Source organism: Lampetra planeri, chromosome 1 (assembly GCF_965212315.1).
Source record: "Lampetra planeri chromosome 1, kcLamPlan1.2.h2, whole genome shotgun sequence".
NCBI lineage: Eukaryota > Metazoa > Chordata > Hyperoartia > Petromyzontiformes > Petromyzontidae > Lampetra > Lampetra planeri.
Genome location: NC_136107.1, coordinates 19,074,304 through 19,090,036, shown reverse-complemented (window position 1 = coordinate 19,090,036; position 15,733 = coordinate 19,074,304). Strand labels below are relative to the sequence as shown.

Sequence of the window (15,733 nt, the reverse complement as noted above, 5' to 3'; positions counted from 1 at the left end):
TCTCTGAGTCACATTCACTAACACAGCCACCGTTAGCTGTGTTAGTAAATGGCGGCTTGCCATCCTTTTCCACCTCCATGTGGCGATGGCTCTTTCCGAGCTCTCTCCGAGCTTACATTTACAAGCAAATTTCTTACATTGACATGCTAATCTCTCACAATACAATGGCCACCCCCACAGCTTCGTTTGTCAAGATTTACCCGATCTTACATTTACATTCAAATTTCATCTCGAGCCCCGCCCACTGACCCTTGGGCTACACCCATCTCAAATATTTATAACTCCCTGCCTCAGCAGCTCTTCCGCTATATTTTTCACCTGATGAGGATTGCTTGTGTTGCGATCGAAACGTCGTGATTATTTTTATTATTTTATATTCACGTGGCTTTACCGAAAGACCCAAAGAACACGTATATACAGGGTGTTTCAAAAGGATGGACCCAATTTCAAAGCAGTATATTTTACGATGGCAACATGTTACAATTGCACAAAAAGTTACAAACGGTTCAATGAGTTATCAAGTTTTACTAACCATTTTATAAATGCTCTGTGCCCTCCACCTGTTGTACGGACAACATCGAGATGATAGTTGAATTCGTTCCAAACACCTCTCTTCTCACGTTTTCCTCTGAGGTGCGTGGTCGCCCTGTGCTCTTCCCCTTACATAAACAGCCTGTTTCCTCAAATTGTCGGGACCAATGACGAATGCTCTTTGACATTGGCGGATCAATGATATTATTATTTTTCTATCTACGTGGCTTTACCGAAAGACCCAAAGAATATAAATTCCTGCAATCACGAATGCTTATAGTCAAGATTTAAAGGCAGTTTATAACAATAATTGGTAGAAATACAACATTATTACTGATTTATCTCTTCACAATTTGTATATTTTTCTTTAAAAAAATAGCCAAAGCCCTGTTTTTCACCATCACATGAATTGGCTCTCAGATATGGAGCTATTGATATGAGTTTTTATTTTGCCGATTTAATTTAAAACATTATTTGTTTTTCCTTCCATGATTATCAATCGTGCATAACCCAGCTTCACAATTCGCCTTGGAAGGGTTAAGCGAGTTTTTGTTGGTGGGCAGCTCGCGGGCCCGCTTTCTGGTCGGGCATCTGCCGTGCCTCGCTGATGATGGTGGCGGTGGCGCCGGGGGTGGGCGTTGCTTTTGCATACATTAAACACGTCTAAAAGAGTGGTTAATTTAATTCGCCGTGATTTGCATGCTTGCGCGGTCATGCTGACCCTTGAGACAGAGCCGGGAGACGTGCGCTGCCGCTCGCAGCAGCGGCGTCTGCAGCCAAGGCGCGCGCTGCTACGCCGTGGCTCTGTTGTGTGCTCTCTCACTTTCGACTTGCTTGCGGGCTAAAATATTTCTCACCGTTGCGTCCCTTCCCCAGTCCCTTTGGACATGGAAGCAGGTTAGCAGAGAATTTAGGTTTTTAAAATGAGTCTTTTCCTTTTCTCCTTGTTAAAATGAACTTGTTTTTGTTGAGGTTCCTGAGGTATTAAGTCGGTTTCATTTGAAATCTCACGGTAATGTTGTCATTTTGCAGAAAACGGCATGGCTGGAAGAGAAGGGATGAGTGAGAATGGGCAGGGTGATCCTTCAGGTGAGTCGATTGTGTGATCATTCACACGGTTTGTCTTTTTTCATTGATTATTTTATTCCACTCATTACTGATTTGCGATCTCATCCTGATCAGATTACAGAAATGTTGTGGGACCTCCAATGTCTTCTCCACCTTGTTGGCTTACAAAAAGTAAATGTGAAGCAAGCTTAAAAGGTGTTTTTTCCAAAATAAACAATAAAAATTGCATTGTAAATAACACCATTTAAATGTCTCCCTCAATGACAATCTGCATGCTTTAGTGTCGGCAAAAGTTGATCTTTTTTACAATAAAATTGGCACGTTGGCCTTTGCTAGAGTGTGCATTGGCAAAGTGCACCCTGGTGCCACCATGGATTGTATTCGTATAAAGCTTTGTAGACAGTTTGCTTTCGAAGCAAAACACATGAGTGGGAATGCCACGAGCACACAAGTGCTTGACAGGCCTGTATGTACCAGTTCCTGAAGCCATGGATTCAATGGAACCACGCCGATGCAAAGGCATTATCGATTCTGTCCACACACCACATGCATTATACTCAGAACAGCATTAATCGCGCATTGTGTGGTGTATTGTTGGATGGTAAGAAAGTATTTTGAAAGTGTTGAATGCAAATCAATTAGTGCATTGGTGTCGAGTTTTCATGTCAATATCGTCTAGAGGTGGACGTTAATGGGGAAATTGAGTGACTTCTCTCAAAGGTGCGGATTATGTTTTACTGAGCATTGTGCAATCCTTAATTTAATTTATTTTCCGTCTCATTCTTGTTCAAAGTGGTGAATTTGTGGCTCTTGGGTGTCTCTGGGGTTACATCAGTGCCCCTGCGAACATGTACAGGTTAACATGCCACCCCATGGCGCTGTAAAAAAAGAAAGAGGTGGCTGGTTGACTCAGAGGTGAGAGCACCAAGTTGCCACCACTGAAATTCTGGGTTCGAATCAGTGGCCGTCTTTGATTCTGGGTCCTCAACTATAGATTGTTGATGGTCTCAGGCCGGTCATTAATGACTCCACAGAAACATTTTCATGTTAAATAAACTCCAGCTCTACCGAGCGATCCGGATGGATACCTCGCCTCATGACACGATGCTTTTAGCATAGTTGGGATGCCGTTGGGGAAAAATAGCCAAAATATGTCAAACGTAATAATACATGCATTGATTTGAAGCTTTCGTGACTGCAGGAATCCATCATACAAGGGGTGTTGTGGTTGTCCCACCTGATGACGATTGCTTGTGTTGCGATCGAATCGTCGTGATTTATTATTTTTCTACCTACGTGACTTTACCAAAAGAACCAAAGAGAATACATGCATTCATAAATCTTTAATTTCTCCAGGAAATTTTAATAAAATAACTATTTGTTTAGCTTATTGTCTAACCACTGACAATCTCTCAACACATCTAAATTGTCTTAGATCTTGATGTGAGAGCACTAGATTCGTAGTGCTCTATGTCGACTTGCACAGACTTAACATCCATGCTTGACCGCCAATGTAGACCAATAAAAACTGTTGACAATAAAGGTCAGCCACAGTTTCACAAGTGTCAACTTTCATGTGTTGGTGCACAATTTAAAACCCTTTCTACATGAATCTTTCTGTCCTGGCTGGTTAATCACCTGGACTGTGTTTAAAATGCTAGAGGATTACAGAATGTGCGGCTGCCAACATTGATGAAAAACACATGGTTTTGGATAATAAAATATGTTCATGATTTGCCCCATTTAATTATTAGCAAGGTTTTTTGGAGTAATGTACAACTCCTATTTTGTGCAATAATGTGTTGTGTGAATGTTGATGCCTTCTAAGTAAAAATAGGTTAAACAAGGTCCAGATTACATGCAATACATGTTTGTCACGTGAAAATGCAGTTTTTTTCAATGCAGGGGTTTTGTGGCATTAGACACTTGGAAAAGTGGTGGGCTTAACAAGTTCTGCTATGGCCAGCATTCCATATTTTCATTTCCTAATTTTAGTCCCTCTTGACTGTAAAAGTACAAATCTGCACGTTGTTCAGGGAAGTTGAATTGTTGCTTTTCATACATCATACAAGGGGTCTTGCATAAAATATGGGAATCGAACATTGTGTCTTATGGCAATGTGTGCTATGGAAGTGTGGGTCATACTACATCCTTGAGAATCCTTTGCCGAGTCGGCATGCATAGCTGCAGCAGGTGGATTAAGTTCTAGATTTGAAGTTTTCGTGACTGCAAGGATCCATACTTTTAGTTTTTTTCGGTAAAGTCACGTAGGTAAAAAATAAAAGAAAAAAATCAAGTAAATCACGACGTTTCGGGCGCAACACAAGCACCTCCCAGCCCACACCCCGCCCCCACACTTACCATGCCCCCCCCCTCCCTCCAGGCCCCGCGACTATATAATCCCTCGTCACAGCCATCTCTGAGACACACTTAAGCGTTTGTGCTTTCGCTACGTTGTCCCCACCTGAAGAAGGACGCTTGTGTTGTGCCCGAAACGTCGTGATTTTATTAATTTGTTTTCTTTTATTTTTTACCTACGTGACTTTACCGAAAAAACCAAAGAGTGTGGATTAAGTTGGCTGAGTATTTCCTGCCTCACCACAGCCTTCATTCCCATTCTAAAATATATGACTATAGGCTCCACGGATCCAATCCACAGTGCTAGCTAGATCTCAAGAAGGGAATAATAATGTAATATACATCTTCATTGATACCGGGACACACCCCTGGAGCCAGGCCTCGGGGTGGTGTTCGCCGGCAAGCGCCTGGTGGCCTGGTGACCCACGTAACCTGGTCGGGCCCAGCCCCAAAATGGCTACGTGGCGCCGTCGTGTGGGCCCACCATGCGCAAGACGAAGGGCAGATGCGATGCCAGTATGGCAGGGAGAGGGATGGTCTCACACTGACTGGACCTGATGAAGCCAGAGCTGGTGGAGGAGGTGGAAAGGTACCAACTAGATATAGTCGGTCTCGTCTCCACACACAGCATTGGCACTGAAATCAAACTTCTCGATCGGGGGTGGTCTCTCTTCTATTCCCTATTCCGGAGTAACCCATGGTGAGTAGCCCTGGGGCGGGTGTGGGGATGTCACAAGTCCCCAGCTGGGTGCTGTTCAGTGGAAGTTTGTCCCAGTGGATGAGAGGGTCGCCTCAATGAGACTTCAGGTCGCGGAATGGAAAACTCTGACTGTTGCCTGTGCTTATGCGCCAAACAGCAGTTCAGAGTATTTGGCCTTCTTGGAGACCGTGGGTGCAGTGCTCGGCAGAGTGCCGCCTACTCACGTGGGAAACGATGGAGTTACCTGGAGAGGCGTGATTGGGAGGATCTGAACCCGAATGGTGAGATGTTATTGGAATTCTGCGCTAGTCACAGAATGTCAAGAACTAACACCATGTTTGAACACAAGGATGCTCATAAGTGTACTTGGTAGCCAGAGCACCTTGAGCTGAAGGTCAATGATTCCCATTTTAGTTGTATCATCGGACCTAAGGCCATATGTTCTGGACACTCGGGTGAAGAGAGGGGCAGAGCTGTCAACAGATCACCACCTGGTAGTAGTTGGATCCGACTCTTGAGACACCGACCAGATAGATGTGGAAGGCCCAAACGAATAGTACGGGTTTTCTGGGAACGTCTGGCAGAAAACCCAGTTGCAGAAATATTTCAACTTTCACCTACGGGAATACTTCTCCTGCACTCCAGGGGAGGTTGTGGACATGGAGTCAGAGTGGACGATGTTCAGGACCTCGATTGTGGATCCAGCTGCGAAAAGCTGTGGCTTGAAAGCAGTTGGTGCCTGTCATGGTGACAACCCTAGGACCCACTGGTGGACACGAGTGGTGAGGGAAGCTGTCAAGTTGCAGATGGCTTTCCTCCGAGCTATGCTCGGGAAAAAAAGTATTCCGACTGCTGCAGCTGCAGCAGTCGTAGAAGCAAAAGCCTTGGCGTGGGAGCAGTTTGGAGAGGCCATGGAGAGGGACTACCGGGCTACCTCAAAGATGTTCTGGCAAACCATCCGACGCCTTAGGAGAGGTCGATGGGACATGGCCCAGGCTGTTTTCATTAATGGTGGCGTAACATTGACCTCGACTAAAAGGGATAGTCTCTAAGGAGCTCTTCAACCCGGTAGACATGCCCTCCTCTCAGGAGGCAGCCCTGGAAACAGCTGGGGGGGGGGGGGGGGGTTTGATCCATCACGACTACCGAAGCTGCTGTGGCGATTGAGGGCCTTCGTAGCGGCAAAGCTGCTGGAGTGGACGAGATTCGCCCAGAGTTGAATGCGCTGAATAGTGTAGGAGTGTCGTGGTTTAAACGCCTCTTCAATGTTGCATGGAAGGTGGGTACAGTACCTCGGGATTGGCAAACTGAGGTCGTTATTACCATTTTTTAAATAGGGGACCAGAGGGTGTGCTCCAACTACATAGGAATCGCACTCCTCAGCGTCCCAGGTAAAGCCTATGCCAGACTGCTGGAGAGGAGGCCCTGCCCGGTGGTAGAGCCTCAGATTCAGGAGGAAAATGTGGATTCGGTCATGGTCGTGGAACAATGAACCACATCAAGTTTTAAATGCTGTGATTTTCACTCACCCACCCGTGCTGCTTTCGTTTACTAATTCAAGCTCATTGACATGCTCATTTATCCAGCCCCCACCCGTCCCTGCACACTACAAACCCTTTCCCCTCTTCCCCCTCGTGAACTCCTGCAGCCACGACTCTACAAACCCCCCCTTCCCCCCCCTCGCGTGCCTATATAAAGCCACAACAGCAGATCATTCTTTCTCACCTGATGACGGACGCTTGTGTTGCGACCGAAACGTTTTTTTTTATCTACGTGACTTTACCGAAAGAACCAGAGAGTATAAATAAAAGTCGTTCACTGTGGGTGTTGAACTCGGCCAAGGGTGTGTCTTGTCTCCACTCCTGTTTGTGATTTTCATGGACGGGATATCAAGGCGCAGCTGAGGTATGGAGAGTATCCAGTACGGGGCATGGAGGTGACGTCGCTGCTTTTGCAGATGACGTTGTCCTCTTTGCTTTATCAGTTTGTGATCTCCAGCATACACTTGAACGATTTGATGCCAAGTGTGAAACGGCTGGGATGAGGATCAGCACCTCCAAATCTGAAGTCATGGTTTACTCCTGGGAGATGGTGGATTTTTCTCTCCAGGTGAGGGGGGAGCAGTTGCCCTTTGTGGAGGAGTTTAAGTACCTCGGTCTCTTTTGCGAGTGATGGTAAGAGGTAGCTCGGGATCGGTGCGGTGTCCGCAATGTTATGGGCACTGGGCCATTTCGTGGTAGTGAAGCGGGAGCTGAGTTCTTGAACAAAGCTCTCAGTTTACAGGTCGATCTACGTTCCCACCCTCACCTATGGTTATGAGTTTTTGGGTAATGACCGAAAGGATGAGATCATGGGTACAAGGGGCCAGAATGAGGTTTCTCCACAGGGTTGCCGGGCTCAGTCTCCCGGTAATCCGGGAGAGCCTCCGAGTCAAGCCACTGCTCCTCTGGATTGAGAGGAGCCAGCTAAGGTGGTTCGGGCACCTGGTAAGGATGCCCCCCCGGTAGACTCCCCCTGGAACGCTACCGGGCATGTCCCACTGGGTGAAGACTGGGGCTGGTCCAGGACATGCTCAGCTGGCCTGAGAACACCTGGGAATTCCCTAGGAAGAGCTAGAGTCTGTCGCCAGGGAAAGGGAGGTCTGGACCGCCAAACTCAACATGTTGTTGCCACGACCCTCGCCAGGACAAGCGGACTTAGAAAAGAACAAACATCTTATTTGAAATGAATGTTAAATACTTTTGAGAAGTTTTATTGGTGGGGGTGTGTGTGAGTGGAGCTGCAGCCTCACTCACTGCGATGGTATCATAAGTCTCGCCACACTCCCCTTCCAGCTGTCGATCAGGTGCTCTGGACTGTGAATCCACTGTGCTTGAACTGATTGCTCCGTTTTTTTTTTTATCCGGGTTATGTGTGAGTAGTTGTGTGTGTGTTTTAGTGATCTAACATGAGCCAGTATTACATTGCTGCAGTGCTTGTTCAAACATGGGTTTTCATTTTTGCACTGTATACAATGTCTTCTGGGTGATTTGGTTTATTAAACATTACATTTTTATACTATTTATCATTATACAATCTGCTGTACACTATACCATTGACCGTCGCATGAAAGGAACTAAGAGGAAGCAACGAAATATGTCAATGGGAGAGTGGTGAAAGGAGACTTGCAGCAGAGCAAAGACTCCATTCCTTGAGGAGAATACAAAAGATATATAGTCAATGCCAGAGACTTGGATTCTTGTCTTGGATTAATACACGACCTATGCGGAGAGTGGGAGGGGGGGGATGTGTGACGTCAGCAGGCACACTGCGTGACGCTGCCGCATGCGGATGAAATCACAGATGTGACGTCACCGCTCACTAGCTGTGCAAAATATATCCATTATTGCCCCCCCCCCGCCCCTCAAAATACAAAAGTGTATTTTTATACTTTTTGCATTGTTTACAGTCTGGAAGCTACCCACATGCCAAATTTCAAGTTTGTTGCATGTCGGGAAGTATGCTAAACATTTCGAACAGATACACATTCACAAATTTCCCTTTTTTTTAATTGATATCCCGGAGGGATGATGGGCTGAGTCAGGATTTTAACCCTCATCATTCAGAGTTGCTCGATGTACTGCTGATAAACTATATGATCTTGTAGGATATTACATAATTGTGGTTACATTCTACAATACAAACATTTTACTGCCTGCCAAACCGAAAAGTAAAAAGTTTAGAACGTATATATTTTCCTTTTTATTTATTTCGGCAAAAAAAAAACATATCTATGAGTTTATCACGTTTTTAAGATACATTGCATCCAAGTAATTTTATTATAACAATAGTAATGATGTATACCTTATCTGCCAAGCAGAACGTCATGTGGTGTAATGCTGTGCGTGCAATTTGGATGGCTCCCTTTGCCTCAAACCAAGTGAAGTGTGAACCAGTGCTGTTCAACATTTGTTGCAATTCAACCCAAACGGACTTTAGACTAATCCACTGTCTGCACTCATAGAACACTTTCCCATTTGCATTTAGCTCCTGAACATATTGTCATACGTAGGAATAGAATAGAACAAAATTTGTTTTTAACTTTATTTGAAGGATATTTTTCTTTTCTTTTCTGCTCTTTCCATTTGTTGTTTACAAAAAAAAATCTGAATTTGGATCAAGCGTTTTACAATGTACGTAAAAAACAATTGACTAGGATCACTCTCAACGGAAATGTATTCATGTGACGGTACTTTAAGGGATGATACCACGTGATATTGCCTGGCCAGTCGGAAGGCGGAGCAGCGTTCACTGAGCAATGCTCCCTGTGTCATGCCATCAGCGCTGCCACATGGGATGCCGCCTGCTCAATATCCTATTCTGGCAAACACTTTGCAAGTCAATTTACTTAAGAGCATCCAACCCTTCAGCAGAAAATTTGAAGAATCATATTATGGAAGATTGTGGGTAATAGCATGTATATGAGCAGGAGTATTTTCTATTTGTCAGTGTCAGCTACCGTGTAGATGACGATATTATTCTTCCCCCCACCCCCCCCCCCCGGAGAAGTTTCCCTTAGTGTTGGTGAATGGCTCTTGTCTATAACATCGGGCAAACCCACCCAACAGCATTTATTTAACAGCTCTGACCTTCCCGATGAGGCTCAAAGTTTAATAGGTTTTAAAATTGTCCTGCTTAAAAAAAACGGTGAAAATGTGTCCAAGGCCAATGGACTACACTTGGGCATTATGATATTGCATTCATTTGTGAATGTAAAAAATGCATTCTTGTCCATGTGAACCTTATGGCGGGACCCCGGGTCCCCAAATAAACGGAAGTCAAAATCGTCATTTATTTATTTTTGGCAACTCCGTCCCACCGTGCACATGAACGCCGCGACCCACCTAGCGCGTATTATTCTGTTGTCGTCCAAGCGCAGCGAGGACGAATGCACAGAAGAAACAAAACTTTTAAACTTTGACTAGCGCATGGTGTAGAGCTCGTCGAGAGGAATATATTGCCGTATCGTTCGCCTTCAACGGACATAAAATGACGTCGCAACGCAGTTTATAAGAGAGCTGGGGGCTTATGGGACCCCGAGGTCCCGCCATAAGGTTCATGTGTAGTGAGCAACTTCCAAGACACGACGTGTAGAGGGCTCCTTGTTTATTTCTCACACTTCACAGGCAGAATCACTGAGCGACATATACACTGGGCTACATATAGCTGACCCACTCATACAGCCACATCGCCGGCATCTAACTATATAGCTGGCTGACTAATACAGCGACGACGACGATGGGGACCGTACAGTGGATCGGCCACACGGCCGGACGATGAACAAGAGATGACGGCGAATACAGCGACGGCAGCCCCGAACCTCCGGTTACCTCCCTCTTATATACTCCTCGGCGTGGCCAAGCCCCGCCTCTGGCCACGCCCCCCCTTCTATAACTCTCATGCAGGTTCCAGGAGCTTCCCGACAGATCCCCGCCTCTGACCCTTGGCCCAGTTACGCCCCTCTTATGGTTGGCTGTTATATGGCGCACCCATACCCGTAGTTATCCTTCATGGTCAACAGATGGCACCCTGTCACTACACATGCATTGACTAAGGCATGTAAGAATGTACAATGTTTGCAAAATTATATACGAAGTACAATGTTGGCAAATGTAACTTGAATTCCAACGAAGAGCAGAACAAAAGGAGATGCATCTTCAAATGTGTGACTCCTTTTAATTTAATTTTATTATTTGTATTTATTTTCTATCTACTCGACTTTACCGAAAGAAACAAGAATATCCTTCCATCAAATCGACAGCAGATGAATCAATGTGCCTATTGGATGTTATTGTTTAATGCATGTCATTGTGAGAGGTGATTTTTTTTTTATTCACAAGTAAATGTGATGGATCAGGACCATTCAGTTGTGTGCGGTGTTGTTTGCTGTGTGCTGCTTGTGTGGTCACGATTTGCATATGTTAACTTTGGTTCATGACTCTGTCATTGAGTTAGATTCCCGCTCATGGCCAACACCAGTGACGATTACCTGAACCGGTCCTGGGCCTCCCCTAGTACCTAGTGCGGGGTGTAAAATCATCGCCACTGGGGAGACAAAGACGCCCAGGCGTGGTGCTGGCCACCCACCCACCTCCTCGTGTGCCATCCCGGCCTTCATAGGTGCTTGCTAACAGCACTTGCCTCAACAGTGTGTCACATGCTACACGGGGGTCTGTTTCTCTAATGGCGCAAAACCCGCAACTGAATTTGTAAGATACATTTGTATCCATAAATTTTCTCCAGCGTTTTTTTTTATGTCGGCTGATATTGGCTGAATGGTAAATAATAGTCAATATTAGCCCAAGTGATTTGCATAGCAAAGGCAACAATCTGTGTTATTTTTCGGTCACTTAAATGTTACTTTCTGTTGGTTTTGAGGCTATGCGAATGCAAGTTTAGTGCAATGTCCAAGACTTTGGCTTCAAGTGCTGATGCTTACAGAATACTGTATGAAACATACAGTGGGTGTGTGTCTATTTTGCATTTTATAATAATTGAATGTCTATGGTAATTTTCATTAATATGCTAATTAGAATATTCTCTGGGCTTGCTGTTATGTACTGTAATTGCTTCTAAAAAACATGAAGATTTTTTAAGAAATTAATATTTTTATATTATAGAAATGCTAATTGTGGATTGAATGTAAATTAATGATGAGCCAGTTGCAGTTGTTTGCTGACTGCATTTCAATCCTGACCACCACAGATGGTTCAATGCCCAGTCGTTCACAACTATAGTAATAATTGGTATCTGAATCTGCTGATTGCGTCTTCTATAGCTGGTGTGGGCTGTCAACATTGGTTTTGGAACGACAGAGGTGGTGAGGTTGTGATACAATCCCTTTGTGATACCACCCCGATCCTGTGCTGTCATGGCCTAAACAAGTACTTGTATCAGCACATTCCTTGATGGTGTTATTACATGATTAAATGGGGGATATATGTATTTGTGTGTGCACGTATATACTGCAAACCCACTGGCTATCAGCCAGCATTCGTTCATGAAGCCATCCAGATATATAAACACGGACACAATTTCAACCGAGAAAATGGGTACAAACTGAGCAATCATTGGAAGGACGTTATTAAACAGTTTAAGTCATAACTGGCTGTGTTGTTTCCATCCTACCTGCCGATGTTCACAATTATTTTTGACTGAGTTACATTACCAGGTAAAATGTCTTTACATTAACAGGCTAAATGTCTCACTAACACAGCCACCGTTGCTTGTTTTCCTCGATGTGGCGGTGGTTTTCGTGTTTATTCTATTGACATGCTAATCTCTCTCAATACAATGGCCACCTCTACTGCTTCGTCGTCGTGGAGGTGGCTCAGCTCTCCAATCTTACATTTACATGCAAATTTAATCTCTAGCCCCGCCCACTAAGCTTATGACCCTTGGGCTACACCCATCAAACCTTTATAACATCCTGCCTCAGCAGCTCTCCCAGTATATATTTTCCTGCCTCAGTAGCTCTCCCGCTATATTTTTTCACCTGATGACGATTGCTTGTTTTGCGATCGAAACGTCGTGATATTTTTATTATTTTTCTATCTACGTGGCTTGACCGAAAGACCCAAAGAACACGTATATACAGGGTGTCTCAAAAGGATGGACCCAATTTCAAAGCAGTATATTTCACGATGGCAACATTACACAGAAAGTTACAAACGGTTCAATGAGTTATCAAGTTTTGCTAACCATTTTATAAATGCTCTGTGCCCTCCACCTGCTTTACAGACAACATCGAGATAATGGTTGAATTCGTCCCCAATGCCTCTCTTCTCACATTTTCCTCTTGAGGTGCGTGGTCGCCCTGTGCTCTTCCCCTTACATAAACAGCAGTCTGCTTCCTCAAATTGTCAGTACCAACGACAAATGCTCTTTGACATTGGCGGATCAATGCCAAAGCGCCGTTGAAATGCACCCTGCACCGCAATTACGGATTCAGTATTCTTAGGTTTTTTCGGTAAAGTCACGTAGGTAAAATATTAAAATTAATAAAAGTAAAATAAAATAAAAATCACGACGTTTCGGAGGCAACACAAGCTTCCGTCTTCAGGTGGAACCGTCACAGCACGATAGCTGTATCAAGTGAGAGAAATTTTAAGGAAACAGTCCTTGTATATATACTGGTTGAGGGTGGGAGGAGCCAAGGTAGGCCCTGAATATTATTTTTGTGAGGTTCGGTGCGGCTGAAGCACGCTGTTAGAAATGAGCCTTTGTTGTGTAAACTAGGTGCGGCTGATGTAAAGGTGCGTGTAAAAGGGACTGAGCCTTTTTGTTATGTAGAGATGATGCGGCTAAAATCGCTGCCAGGAAATTAGTCTTTGTTGTGTAGAATGGTTGACTGAGCCTATTGTTATGTAGAGGTAGTGCGGCTGAAATCGCTGCCAGGAATGCTCCACATATTTGGAGCATTCCTGGCAGCGATTTGTGTAGAATGGCTGACTGAGCCTATTGTTATGTAGAGGTGGTGCGGCTGAAATTTCTGTGCAAAACCAGTTACTACTGGCCAAGATTAATTAGAGAATCTATTGAAATTGAGAGAAATGAAAATAATTGTAACCAGGCTTAGTGCTGCTTGGAAGCAAATCATCAAGTAATACATTGTTTAAATGCATGCCTGTACAGGTCAATGGGAATTACTTGTAAACAGACATCAGGTACTGCTATTTTAGTACTCACAAGCGACAGGAGGTACAATAACAATGTGCATGCATAACCTACGTTGATTACCATATGAATAACTCAACTGGTAATGGATACCCATATAAAATACAGGGTTTTTGGGTTAGATCGCGTAAATATATAAATGTGTCGTTAAACCCGTCAACACCCTACACAGCTTGTTCTGTCCCACGGCAGATGTGGGGGTGTGTTGATACAGGAACTTCCTGATATGAGGGTGCTGAGTTTGGTCACGTGACCAGGAAGTTCCATGTTAAAAGGTATTTAAGCCACGAGGCCAGGTGGGGGTGTCGGCCATTACAGAGTACAATATGGAGGCACAAATCGTGTCTCAATGAAGACGGGTGCATCTATTCATTGCAGGACTTTAAGAAGCATTGTCTGTAAGTTCGTTTGTGTTTTTTTTATAATACTGGGAATGCTGTTATAGTGTTATGATGAACATGGGGCCGAGTTAACAACGACGCCTTCAACTTTCATGATTGTGAATGTTATTTGTAGTTGTATAAGTCAAGCCAGACTTGTGCCCATGTAACTTTTATATGCTGTTGAGAGCAAGGATGAAGAAGTATCTCATCCACAGTTCAGTTTTATATGCAGCACTGTACATTTCGGCTTCAGTATTGTGATTACATAGAGTGACCTTATTTAACACAGTAGCTTATTGTCTTGTATAGCTATTCAGTGCTAATGTAGGTGCCTGGTCCATCCAGGACCTATCGTTGAGATTCGTGTTATCTAAGACAATGTTATGATGCTGCAGTGTTAAATTTATTGTATTGATATTGCAAGTATCAATGGATGCTGTATTTTGTGTTTTCCATCAGTTTACCTCGTTGAAAGACATTGAAACTCGTTGAAACGCATTGATGTTCATTCATGCTCATTCATTAAATGCATTGGAGTCAGATGTTCACCCGGGCTTTGAAAGTTTAGCACTACTCGGACAGTGGCGCAGCGCACAGCACACAGGTGTGTTGGAGAGCAAATCCACAACAGTCACAATTTGAGTGCGACGTTTCGCCAGTAATTACAACTAGCATAATCAGTTGGACAGCCAGATTTCTGGAGAAATCCTCCTGTTTCGTTCCTTAAATAGAAGAATAGATGTGATGGCGTCATTTGTGAGCCCTTTACGTCCGAAGGGGTGGGGGGGGGGATTAATGAATGCATACAGATGACGATGAATATCCATTGCCAGTTGGGTTATTCATATGGTAATCAGCGCACATTATGCATCCACATTATGCATGCACATTATTCATGCACATTGTTCTAGTACCTTCTGTCGTTTGCGTGCACTAAAATAGCAGTACCTGTTACTGTTTGCGTACAGGTAATCCCAATTAATGTATGGTGACCTGTATAGACATGCATTTAAGCGATGTATTATTTGATAATTCGCTTGCAAGCAGCACTAAGCCTGTAGCTATCTGAATGGTTAAAATAAAAATTTTATTTCTCAATTTCGACAGATTCTCTAATAATTCTTGGCCAGTAGTAACTAGTTTTGCACATAACTTCAACATTATCAAAGTCAATTGAGTGTCCTTGTTGGCACGCGTGTTCTGCAAGAGAAATTAATCCGATAAACACCTTCTGGGTATTACATAATCGTATGTGTTTTCCCGTTGAATCTCCTGACATATCTTAATTTATATAGCAAACTTGTTATACACGACTTTTGTTTTGCTTATATTTATATTGAGCCCCACTTTGCATCCTTCTATATTAAGTTTGTATATAATTTATTTATAGTGCATTCCTATTCATTATTATGACAATCATAGTACGGTAATGTTTTCCTTATGAATATTATACCTTTGTTTCTTGAATCCAATTTAATGAAAACTACTTCTCATGTTGCTGTCAATAATGTTGGCGATAGCCCTTCTTGTTTGACTCTTTATTTGCATGTTGGTACTTTCTCTATGCAATCTCAATGTCACTGTTTTGTATTTGTGAACGATTTTTGTTTCTAAATATGTTTTAATTTAGGTTCGTGAGAGCTTACAACTGCACACATTTCCTTTTAGTCAAATGCAATTTTTTCCTGTTTGAAAGTGGAAAATGTATTCTGACATAGTCACTTAATTACTGCTCTGAATAGTCATGGTGTTCAGTGAATGGAATTAACTTATTTTTATTCTGTGAAAACTGCAACTGCATTTTAGCTTCATTATTTATTTGGCACGTAACGTTGCATCTACTGGGACTCCTCTACTTACGAACGAGTTAGGTTCCAGAGGTCTGTTTGGACGTCGCTTTGCTCCTATCCATTCCAACATGTTCTATGGTATTTATACTAAACCCGGGGAATAGCTTTAAAAGTTGTAAAGTATCCTG

At 43.6% G+C, this 15,733-nt stretch overlaps 1 protein-coding gene across 11 annotated transcripts in view; it reads left to right on the top strand.

Moving 5' to 3' along the window:
* The window catches only part of LOC144719616 (POU domain, class 2, transcription factor 1-like), a 116,939-nt gene that overhangs the window by 31,113 nt on the left and 70,093 nt on the right, over positions 1-15,733 (top strand). For 8 of the 11 annotated variants that reach the window (XM_078595781.1, XM_078595724.1, XM_078595774.1 and 5 more), the window contains exon 2: positions 1,564-1,620. The exons of 2 other annotated variants lie outside the window; for them this stretch is intronic. In XM_078595781.1, the coding sequence (XP_078451907.1) occupies positions 1,564-1,620 (57 nt within the window). Of the gene's footprint in view, positions 1-1,563; positions 1,621-13,149; positions 13,771-15,733 lie in introns of those variants that run through there. One more of the 11 variants, XM_078595757.1, reaches the window with a different exon arrangement.